The sequence below is a fragment of the Rhipicephalus sanguineus genome, chromosome 5, assembly GCF_013339695.2.
Source record: "Rhipicephalus sanguineus isolate Rsan-2018 chromosome 5, BIME_Rsan_1.4, whole genome shotgun sequence".
Lineage (NCBI taxonomy): Eukaryota > Metazoa > Arthropoda > Arachnida > Ixodida > Ixodidae > Rhipicephalus > Rhipicephalus sanguineus.
Window position 1 is genome coordinate 145,536,489 of NC_051180.1, and position 12,420 is coordinate 145,548,908.

General features: G+C 47.5%; 1 protein-coding gene across 1 annotated transcript in view; it reads left to right on the plus strand.

Moving 5' to 3' along the window:
- LOC119394312 (proclotting enzyme) overlaps positions 1–12,420 on the plus strand; it is a 47,792-nt gene that overhangs the window by 14,419 nt on the left and 20,953 nt on the right. The window contains exon 4 of the mRNA XM_037661600.2: positions 4,543–4,808. Coding sequence (XP_037517528.2) covers positions 4,543–4,808 — 266 coding nt within the window. The remainder of the gene's footprint in view (positions 1–4,542; positions 4,809–12,420) is intronic.

Here is a 12,420-nt window from a genome sequence, read left to right on the forward strand (position 1 = left end):
AGCATACGACACAGTGAGTCACGTTCACGTTCTGGAAGGCCTGGCCCTGCAGGGATTCAAGGGCAAGATACTGCGTTGGATCGCTGACTTCCTGAGGCACCGGCAAATTTTTGTAGTTACACAGGAGGGCCCGACCTCAGAACACGTCGTCAACCAAGGAGTGCCACAGGGCAGCGTGCTAAGCCCTACTCTCTTCAATGCAGTCATGGCGCAGCTCCCGTATAATCTTCCACCTAACATCAGATGTTCAGTATATGCTGATGATATAAGTATATGGACGTCTGGTCCATCGTTTTTGGATGTCCAACAAACTTTACAAGAAGGATTGGATTATGTAGACCGTTTTCTAAGAAAAGAGGTATGGCACTGAGTCTGGCTAAAACAGCCATACTACCGTTTACATTGAAAAGACCTGGAGATTTCCAGATTAGTCTGCAAAACCAGCCTATTCAAATGGTAAAAACTCATAGATTCTTGGGAGTGATTTTAGACCGGAGACTAACATGGTCACCTCATGTCCAGTTCCTTGAACAAAAAGTGAATCAGGCCATTCGAATCCTCCGGCATCTCTGCGGGGCAAAATGGGGCGGTACTACAGAGTCGTTATTAGCCCTACATGTTGCGTGGATACGCCCCATCGTAAGTTATTCACTGCCGCTGCTGCACGGACTTCCAGCCTCCACCGAAAGGAGACTCCACTTGTTATTGGCAAGGAGCTTGAGGGTATGTCTGGGGTTGCCACGGTCAACTTCCAGTGCTTTAGTGTATGCAGAGGCTCGACAACCACCTTTGGCAGTACTCCGAGCTAAAGAAACATGTCGAAATTTATTTAGAATTTTCACGCAACATGAAAGTCATCCTTTATCTGGTGCACTAACACAAAGGACGGCAACGAGACTACAGGAAAGTGTATCATCATTTCAAGCAGTAGTACCAGGATTTAAACGATGGAAACCTTCAAAACCACCTTGGACGCTGCCGCTTCTCAACGTTATCTATGAAATAGATGGCATACGGAAGAAAGCAGACATGGCGCCTCTAGTAGCCGCACAGATGGTACTTCATCATTTTCATATAACGCATAATGACAAAACGAAGATATATACAGATGGATCATGCACTGAAGAAGCGTCAGCCTGTGCGGTTCTTATACCCGAAATAGAGGAAAAGAGAATGCACAAATTATCCCACAAATCTTCATCGACGACAGCAGAATTGGTGGCTATCTTTGAAGCAGTTAAGCTTATCTGCGAGAATTCTGAGCCACGAAAGTGGGTGATATGCACGGATAGCAAACCTGCCCTTCAGCTAATCAGAAATGCGAGATCACTTTACAAAAATGGTGAAATAGCACAATGTATTGCAGAAACGGTGGAATATGCCTCAGCGCAGGGTCACAACATTGTATTCCAATGGATACCCAGTCACACTGGAATAAAGGGAAATGAAGATGCTGACAGCCTCGCGAAGAAAGCATTGAACGAAGGACGGGATTGCGCAATCCCTGTGTCTGGGGCGGATATTCGACATTTTATAACGCAAGGAGCTAACCATTGTTCGATGGAGAAGTGGTTTGATAGCCCTAAATCAAAGGAATCAGTACTTTATGAAGTTGATCCAAACAGAAAATTTTTCATAGCGACAGATCTCCCACGACACTTAGAGACTTTAATCCACAGACTTCGATTGGAAGTAGCCTACACAAACAGCTTCCTGCACAAGATACATCGATCCAACTCCCCGGAATGCCATTGTGGTCAAGCAGAAGAAAATGTTCGCCATATTCTGTTGGAGTGCGTTAAATACGCGAATGAAAGAGAAAAATTAAAGAAAAAAATTAGCAAGTTTGGACAGACGGCCCCTCACATTAAAGAAATTACTTGGACCATGGCCTGAGATGCATCTTCAGAAAAAGGCGAACATCTTCCTGACAGATTTTTTAGTGGAGACCGGACTGGATAAGCGCCTGTGATAAACAGCCAGGGATTGATTTATATGAAATGTGTTAGTGCATATACTGATAGTAGAAGAGGAAGGTGTGCGGGTGAACAGTTTATGATAGTGTGAACTGCTGCAAGCAAACTGTGTATTGGTATGATTTTTTTTTTTCGGATTGTTCATGTTTAGGTACCGTTCAGTATTATTCTTTTTTTTTTTTTTTTCGCTGCATAACTTCGTGATATGGAGTAGCCGAGGCAATATGGACCTCAACCTCTCCACAGCAAAACAGTTAGAACAGAACAGAACAGAACTGACCGAAAACCGCTTCTCTCCCGGGAGTGGCCGTATTGCCATGCACCAGTGTTTTGTAGAGTTAAGTGAGATCGGAGCAAAACGTGTTAGCTGCTAGCCCTCGTACATGTAACATTACGTCGTGTACTTATCGCATTCACTGCTTCCAATTGCGTGTTTGTAATGATTCACTGATTCCAATTGCGTGTTTGTAATGTTCATAGTGCTATTCGTAACAGTTAAGCTCGTAATGTTATTGACCACGCGGTAGGTAACGCAACTGTGGCAATCTCTAATTCGTAGATGTGTAACTTTCGGCAAATGTAAAAAACGCGGGAAGTTTGCACTAAGTCGCGCAGAGCATGGCACAGCCAAGCTGGTCGATTCTCAAGTGTTCTGGCTGACGCCGGTTACTTTCTTTCTATCTTTTTCTATCTCTCTCTCTCTATTTGGTTCTTTCTCTCTCTTTCTTTGATTATCTGTCTTGCTCTTGTTAATTTCTTTCTATCATTTCCTCTATCTCTCTTTAATTCTTTCTTTCTCTTTCAGTGATTTTCTTTATTTCTCTCTTTCGCTTTTTGTTTTTCTTCCTTTTCTTTCTGCCGATCTCTCTTTCTCTGCCTTTTTTATGCTATATGTTTCTTGCTCTCTTTGATTCTCTGTCTTTCTTCCCTTTCTTTCTCTTTCTTGTTATTGATGTCTTTATTTGCCATCTTCATTTTTAGTGGACCAGCGGTGAGTAGTGGGATTTGCCCACTTTCTGGGGCACATGCCCGTTCATGATGATGATAGTTTTTTCGTGGTCATCAGTTTTACCTCGAGCTTTAACTGCTTCGCTGTTAAAATTTCTTTCCTTAAAAGAAATTTTCTAAATATTCAAAAAAGCATCCATCCACTGGAACAGCTTGTATTGATGGACCCTAACCGATCGTTATTATGGCAATAATATTACTGAATGTTGTTGGCCATCAGTAAACGGATCTCACAGAAGACAGAGACCGAGTTCACAAAACCACCCCTCCGTAAGAGTTCTTTTTAACCTTTGGTGATCACCTTAGCTGATAATTTGTCAAATAGAGGGATTGGTAGAAATTCGTTCTTACACACAAACTTTGCTTTAGATGCATTTGTGATTGCAGACGCTATTTTCTTATGAATGAAGCACCAACGTTTGCAAACAGCACTTATTCACGCCTTTTATACAGACGAGGAGAAACTACTTCAATTAAATGTACTCGAGTGTACACAAAAGTCTTCCATTCTGAATATCTGGGGAGTTCACATAGCATTTAATTCATTAGCCTCGCTTAGCGTTGGCCAAGCTCCTTCGCTAACTATCAACGAGACATCGTGATTGCCTGGTTTGTGGTTTTGCAATCTGTTCTAGCTTTATGACCCGCCTTTTACACTGAAGAAGTAATGCAAACAGAAATTGCTACATTGGACGCGCTGAATAGTCATATATTGTACGTTGTCAGAAAAATATATTTCCGACTAATTAGACTCTCATTTCATACCATAAATTCAGTTCGAAGGTAAGTGCTTGTCTTCATCGTTACTCAACACTTGTTCTGTTTTTGTGCTATACACTCATGGTGGGCTTAAAGTGATTCCCTATTAAGAATTGCTAATACCTTTCATAGTTCTTAGTTTTGATGAAACGAAAAAAAAACTAAAGTGAATAATGGCGGCGCTAACTCGAAATTCTAGAAATGCATGAAGATTCTCCGACTATAAGGAACAAGATGATTTTTTTTCCTTACAGGTTAAGTATTACAAAAGTTATAAACAACTCTTAATAGCGAGTTATAGTCCGCCCACCCTGTAGTACGAAACACTAACTATCCGAAGCTTTAGCCCTTCTATCTTGCGTGAAAATATATTTCACAAAAAACTGCCGTTTAAATAACCAAAGTTTAGTGCTCGCCGCATTTAGCACAATATACTATGATGCGCTTGTTACATACACGGGAACTGCGCGATTCAAATCACATTACGCCTTGCTCAATGTGTAGTAGTCTGCTTCGGTATTCTAGTTATGGCTAAGCTACTGATGTTATGTCTACATGGGAGCACCATGCAACGCTGATACTGGTATTCTGGTATATGAAACAGAAAAACACTGAGAAAAAAGAATAAAGTGAAAGTACTGGGCTTTGTTTCTAGCATTCCATACTCTGGCTAGTTACGTCATTGTTTTTGCAGTGCTGGCTATTACGGTCATGAAATGGCCGGATGTTCAGATAGCCATGAAAAAAATCAGAAACTTGCTAGTTAGCGGAGTTACAGCGTTAGTAAATGTCTTTGCAGGCTCAAAGCCGCCAACATAACTGTCCGGTTGGGTGCCCACAACATTCAAGAGCCATCTGAAAACGTAAAAGACATTGAGGTGTCCCGCATTCGGGAGCACCCTGGCTTCCAAAAGGACACGTTCATGAACGACATCTCTGTACTGAGGCTCAAGCGTCCCGTCACGTTCAACGAGTACATCCGGCCTGTTTGTCTACCCGAGCGTGGCGACGAAAGTTACTTTGGAAAGACCGCCATCGCCACCGGCTGGGGGACGCAGACTTTCGGTAAGTCATTGTATCTGACAAAAGCAAGGTTGGTGTGTTTTTACATGTGAGGGTGACAACATGCGATATTTCTTTTTAGGGGCGAAGCTCCTTATGCCGTGGGTCTGTCCATCCTCCGTTTGTAGCGTTGTAGTATCCACCTCTAGCTCGTGAGAAGCGCGCGTTCTTGTATGCAGTAGAAGAAGAAGACGACGTTGACGAGTGAGACTCTCGTGCGTGTTCGCCTGTGTGGCATTCTTTCTTCTTTACTGCGCGCGTTCTGGAATGCAGTAGAAGAAGAAGAAGACGTTGACGAGTGACACTCTCGTGCGTGTTCGCCTGTGTGGCGTTCTTTCTTCTTTACTACGTCTCGTGTTTTCAACGACACCCGAAGACAACCTTTCAGAAGTAACGCGCCATGAGGCTCCCTCTTGGCACGCTTTCTCTTTAGCTCGGAGTCGCCAGATGGAAGACAAGGCTGCGGAACGGAGGGCACGGAAGGCGGCGGCAGCGCGCGCTCGCAGACAGAATCCTGAGGTGAGAGCCCGCGAGGCCGAAGCTGCACGTCGACGCCGCGAAGCAGATTCCGCCGTTCGAGCCCGCGAAGCCGAAGCTGCTCGACAAGCTGCATGGCTGCGGCGAGAAGACCCCGCCGTTCGAGCCCGCGAGGCCGAAGCTGCTCGACAAGCTGTAGGGCTGCGGCGAGAAGAACCCGCCGTTCGAGCCCGCGAGGCCGAAGCTTCTCGACAAGCTGCACGGCTGCGGCGCGAAGACCCCGCCGTTCGAGCCCGCGAGGCCGAAGCTGCACGGCTACGGCGCGAATAGGATCTTCAAAATGTGAAGGACCGTGAAGCGGCGAGAAAGCGCGCGTACCGGCAGGCAGAGCGCGAGGCTCTGCGAGCGCGTGAAGTGGATGCAAAACACATCAGGCGGGCTCTGCCCGAAGGCGCCGACGCGCGCTTCCAGCGGGACTTCCTTGATAACAGTTTCGGCCATAGTTGCGGTGTGTGCAACAGATTGTGGTTCTCAAACAATCTAGTCACAATATCTTCCATCAAGAAGGACCACGCTCGCGCCAATGCCATCGCCGTGCTGCAGCGTGAGTTCGGTTCGCCCCACTCATCATCATTCACCACGTGGACATGCTGTGATTTTTTTCTTTATTAATTGCGAGGGAAAACATTTTTTAATATACGTCCACGGGTTTGTCAATTGCATTGTTTGTCGTCTATGCCTCAAAGATGCGTAGTCACGTAGTGTATTACTTTATATAGCTAAGAGCACTTAATATTATCACTGGTTCATATGCTGTGTCCAACCTTTTGGCCCCTGTCTCGTTCCCATCGTTTGTCATCCCGCAAGTCAGTAAAGGCACTTATGCACTTCTTGAGGACGACGGGCTTGTGCGAATGCATTCGACTATTGCTGCAGTACCACCGGAAGGTCGTGGGATCGAATCCCGGCCGCATTTCAACGGGGGCAACATGCGAGAGGCCCATGTGCTTCGACTCACACGCACCTTAATGAACTCAAGGTGGTCTAAATTTCCGAAGCCCTCCACTATGGTGTCTCTCATAGTCCTATCTTGGTTTTGGGACGCAATACTCCAGCAATTATTATAGTGGTGTAGTCCTGCACACGTCAGCAATTTCGCCGTTCACTTCCTTCCTTCCTTCCTTCCTTCCTTCCTTCCTTCCTTCCTTCCTTCCATTCATCTTCTCTCTCTAATCATTCCTCTTTCCCAATCCGCAGCGTAGCGCAGCCAACCAAATGCTTTCTGGTTAGCCTGCTTGCTTTCTGCCTCTACGTTTCTGTCATTCCTTTCTTGATACCAGATATAAAGTCAAAAACAAAATTCCTCGATTTAACAGGCCTAGACAAAGACATGATTGCGCAACAGCTACTTAGCTGCCGCGGCGAGGCATATTGGCAAGCGCGAAAATAGCGGTGCGCACCGAAATCTCGGAGCCCACCCTATTGTTCCCGCATAGCACCATAGATGGCGTTGCAGCACCATGCAAACTCGCGCGCGCGGACTGCTAGAGAACGGACGTGTTTTTCGTGGGCTCCGGAATGACAGCGTCAGATAAGTTTTTTTTTTTTTGCATGATTCGAGCTTGTTTTTTTTAGTTATATGAGTACATAAGCCACTAGATTGAAGGTTAATAGGGCTTACAACTTTGTACTGTTTCCTGTGTGACAGTTGCCTGTTTTTTTTTTATTAGTTGTTTGTTCGGACACCACGTGGCTGAAAGGTACACATGTGATTTGCAGTGTAGCATACTTGCGGAGTTTAGTGATATCATTTGGCTTTAAGTGTATTTAATCCGCCGTGTGAACGATCTAGCCATGGTCAAAAAGACCGTAAAGTGTTCAGGGTGCGGAATGGGATGGAAAATAGAGGTTGGTACGGATGAGAAGACAGAGGGAGCTGACGCCTAGTGTAAGCAATGCGAGTTAGAGGCGAAAATGGAAATAATGATGGCTGCCCAGAATGAGCTCATGGTAAGAATCGCCGAGCTGGAAAATGCGTTGGCGACAGAGCGGGAAAAAACGATGGCTATGGGGGAAAGGCTTAAGTCAGCCGAGGAGGGGTTAGCAAAGGTAGTCATGGCGAACAAGGAAGCAAGCGACAGCGGGAACAGAGGGGCATCGACCCCTACACTGGTAGACGCGAAGGGGGAAACAGGTTTGGAAAAGATAGGTGCAAGGGTCACAGGACCTAGCCAACACCAAGTTTTGGGAAGGGGAGGGGACAATACAGCAGCAGTGGCACGCGCTAATAACCGAGGCAGTGGCCAGGTGCGGGAGAGTCCAGCAGAAAAGTCGGAACACGTGATAATCGCCGGGGACTCGAATTTAGTTAGATGCGCAGAAGCAGTCAAAGAAAGGGTGAGAGGCGACAAACGAGTTTTAATAGGGAAGTTCCCGGGACATGGGATGGGATCAGTGATGAGACAAGCTAGCGCAAAACTCGCAACTAAGGCTAATGGACGTAACCTCGTGATAATCGCGGGAGGTCTAAACGACGTCTTGAATGAAGAATCAGCCGAACTAGCGACCACATTAGCGAAAGGGGTAGATGACATGCGCGCCATTTCCCCTCAGCTGCAGATAGTGGTATGCACAATACCGGAGGTACCGGTGCGTGACGTCAACCTGCAAAGAGCGGTTGTCGACGCAAACAAAGAGATATGGCATATGAGTCGAGAGAAAAGCATCGAGGTAGTGGAAATAAACAGAGAGGTGCACAGGTGGGGTGGTTTTCAAAGAGACGGAATACACTTCGATAGGAGGCTTGGTCATGAGGTGGGTTGGCGACTTGCGGGACGCGCAGTAGCTTTTTTGGGGGGCACGCGGGCCCTTCGCTGCCCAGGGTAGCTTGTAATGAGGAAAACAACCAGGGGGACTCTTTGACAGGCAATATAGCGAAAAACCAGAGAAAAGGTAAAAGAAGGGAGAAGGCGCGTGTTGCAATTAGTTACATTAACATGCAGGGTGGCAGAAAAAAGGAAAAATGGTTAGAGATTGAGGGACAGTTAAACAAGGAACAGATAGGTGTTTATGCGGTTACAGAAACACACCTTAGAGACTTGGAAGAGCCACCACATACTGACAATTATATTTGGGAAGGATGTAACAGGATCACATCAGAAAGGAGAGGTGGGGGTGTTGGAATGCTAATTCATAGCAGAACAAAATGGGATAGAGTGAAGCAGACGTGTTCAGAGCACCTTTGGGTTTCGGGCACAGTAGGTGGAAAGAAAACGTGGCTAGGTGTAGCATACTTGTGGACGGGGAATAACTGCAGAGAAAAGAATCTGGAGATAGTGAAATGCATAAGCACCGATATTAAAGAATTTGGTCATGATGCCGAAATAATCCTTCTAGGGGACATGAACGCTCACATTCGTGACCTTGACGGATATTCAGACACCAATGGCAAGTTATTGGTAGATCTCTGCGAGCAACATAGTCTTGAGATAGTTAACGTGGGGCCGAAGTGTGAGGGGCAGATCACGTGGGAAGTCGGAAACAGGCAATCGAGCATTGATTATTGTCTCATGACAGAAGGAATATATGACAAACTTAGAGAGATGAGAATAGACGAGGAAGGCATTAACAGCTTGGGTAGTGATCATAAACGCATAATATTACAAATGGGATATAAAACTGAAAATAAGAACATAGAATCAAAATTTGGCAGCTTGTATCTAAATGACAAACAAATAACGAATGTAGCCGCAAGAGTCGAAGAAAAAGTAGACGAACTTCCAGGCAAATACTGGAAGTATAGTGAGCTGCTACATATAATCACAAAAGAAATGGAAAAAGAGAAGAAAACTATTTGTTGGAAAGGAAAGAGAAAGCCAAAAAGTTGGTGGAACAAAGAAATCCGGGAGGCGATCGAGAAGCGACGTGAGGCATCACGGGAGCACAGACAGGCAAAAAAAGAGAAGCGGCCACAGGACGAAGTCAACCAAATATAGGAAATATATTTAGAGCAAAAATCCATCGTGCAGAAATTAGTCGAGGCAAGAATTAAAGGTGAAAGTGAACGCTGGATGACAGAGATTCGCGAAAAGAAGAAGGCCGCGCCTAGGATATTTTGGAGCCACCTAAAAGCGCTAGGTAGGAAGTCTGTCACAATGCAACAACGTTTGGTAGATGAAGGAGGAAATCAATTGGAAGGGCATGAAGCGCTAGGTTACATCCGAAAGATAACAGCCGATTCGTTTAAAAAGGTCACCCAGGGGATTCCCCCGGTAGGTAATAGCACGCAAAGGAGTGCAACTGACGAAGATGTAGTACTAGAGAATTTCAATTGGAAGAAGGCCGAAGGAAAAATTCCTAAGCGCACTACTCCGGGCTTAGATGGGGTTCCCGTCATCCTCATTAACGAACTCGGACATAACACTAAAGAAGCACTGCTGAAAGCCGTAGAAAAGTGCTTACAGGAGCGGGAAATACCAGACAGTTGGCGAAAAAGTAGAATGAACTTAATCTATAAAGGCAGGGGAGAAAAGGATAACATTCGCTCGTATAGACCGCTAACCATTACATCGGTGCTATACAGGTTGGCGATGCAGGCAGTAAAATTAAAAATAGAAGCGTGGGTAGAACAAAATGATATTGATACCAGACATCGTGGCTCTATGAAAGAGGAAGACGACGTCGCTTGCTGGTTGTTGCTGGACTGTCGCCATCTTGTCCACCCTGCGCTGTGCATTGTGAATAGTTATTAAACGAGCTACCTGTAACATTATTGGTGGAGGTGGACGATTCCCGTACCTCCATGGAAACGCGCAGCGGTCGCAACACCGTCGACCCCTCACCGACTTCGCCTCCCGGAGCTTCATCACCGCCGACCCCTTCAGCCCCAGCCACAACCTACGTCACATGCTCGCCTCCCCGGGATCCAGGCACTTTCTCCGGAGATGGTACTACCGACGTTGACGCCTGGCTGAACCGGTACGAGCGCGTCAGTGCTACGCACCGCTGGGATCGCACACTCATGCTCGCTAACGTTCTTTTCTACCTCGACGGCACTCCGCGGACATGGTTTGAAACCCACGAAGAAGAAATAACGAGCTGGGATCTCTTCAAAGAGAAGATCCGCGATCTTTTCGGCGATTCATCTGGCCGTCAGCTCGCTGCAAAGAAGGCTCTCGCCACGCGTGCCCAGACTTCGACTGAGTCCTACGTTTCCTACATTCTTGACGTCCTGGCTCTTTGTAGCAAGGCCGACCAGCGCATGTCGGAAGACGAGAAAGTTAATCACGTCCTGAAATGTATTGCCGACGACGCCTTCCGTCTGCTGGTTTTTAACAACATCGCGAGCATCGACACGATCCTTAAAGAATGCCGCCGTTTAGAACAGGCTGAAGCCCGCCGCGTACCTCAAAGCATCACGCGCCTTCCGAACACAGCGCCTACTTCCTCTTGTGATGACGTCTTCCGCCAGGCCCCTCGATGTGACAACCTCACCCGCATCATTCGTCGAGAAGTTGAGGCAGCGCAACCGGTGGTCACTCCATTCTCAACGCCTGACCCTTCCCCGACAACGGTTTCCTTGATCCAAGCCGTCGTCCGTCAAGAATTATCGAACTTCGGCCTAAATCCTGCTCCACCTGTGTACTCTGCTGAGCCTTTTTATCGTCGGCCGTCCGCTCCTCGACTTGCTTCCACCTATTCTCGACAACGCAACCCGTCCGAATGGCGTACCTTTGACGACAAGCCCATCTGTTTTAACTGCCGACGCGTTGGTCATATCGCTCGCTATTGCCGCAACCAATGGGCTCCACCGGCACACCATGGGTCTCCAACCAGGCCAGTTCTGTCAACCAGTCGTCCTCAGCGCTTGCTTCTTCTATGCCGACCACATTCTCTGCTCCTGCCGCACCTCTGACCAGACCTCGCTACGACCGCTCACCATCCCCTGCTCGCCGTCAATCTCGCTCACCCCCACAATCTCGCCGTGCTGCCTCTCCGACCTATTCGCAGCGCCTCCGACCGGAAAACTAGGCAGTGCAGCTTCTGGAGGTGGAGCTGCATTGACGACCTCCGCAAGAAATCCTCGTTTAACGAACCGGAATCTTTTGGACGTTACTGTGGACAATGTTCCTGTGAGCGCGTTAATAGACACTGGGGCGCATGTGTCCATTATGAGTGCTGCTCTTCGCCGCCGACTTAAGAAAGTCGTCACGCCCGCCCTAAACCGAGCCGTACGAGTCGCCGACGGGGGAACTGCCGCTATTATTGGCATGTGCTCTGCCCGGGTCACTATTGAAGATAGAAGCACTGTCGTTCTCTTTGCCGTTATCGAACATTGCCCTCATGAACTCATTCTCGGTATGGATTTTCTAGCCACTCACTCTGCCCTCATAGACTGTTCAGCCGGCTCTCTTCACCTTGATTTGCCTCTCCTTTCCGATCCGACCGACCCACCTCACAGTCGTCTCAGCTGCACCGATTTCATACGCCTCCCGCCGAACTCCGTTACACACGTCGACTTATCCTCCACCCCACCTGTACCTGACGGCGATTACATGGTTGCACCGCTTCCTGCCGTGATGCTTACGCGTGGTGTCGCTGTTCCGCACACGATTCTCACAATTACGGGAAACCGCACTTGCCTTCCCCTTGTCAATTTCGCACTGACGGCACAGGTTCTCCCCCTGGGTATCTCTCTGGCCCAAATTACCGCTCTTCAGGACCACCATGTCGAGCCCTTCAGAGTGGATGATTGCTGCAGCTCAGCCCGTGGTTCAACTTCATCACCTTCTTCGGGCGTCGACATTAAACGGATGGTTTCATCGGACCTCACGTCCGATCAAGCTGAAGCTCTCTACCACGTTCTGGAGCGCTATCGGGACATTTTTGATTTTGCCAGTACATCCTTAAGCCAAACGACCGTCGTTACGCATCGCATCAATACTGGCGATGCCAATCCAATTCACAGGCGTCCCTATCGTGTTTCCGCGTCGGAGCGTACAGTAATACAGCAAGAAGTCCAGAAGATGCTCACGAAAGACATTATCGAGCCCTCGTGTAGCCCCTGGGCTTCTCCCGTCGTCCTTGTCAAAAAGAAGGATGGCACATGGCGCTTTTGTGTAGATTATCGGCACCTCAA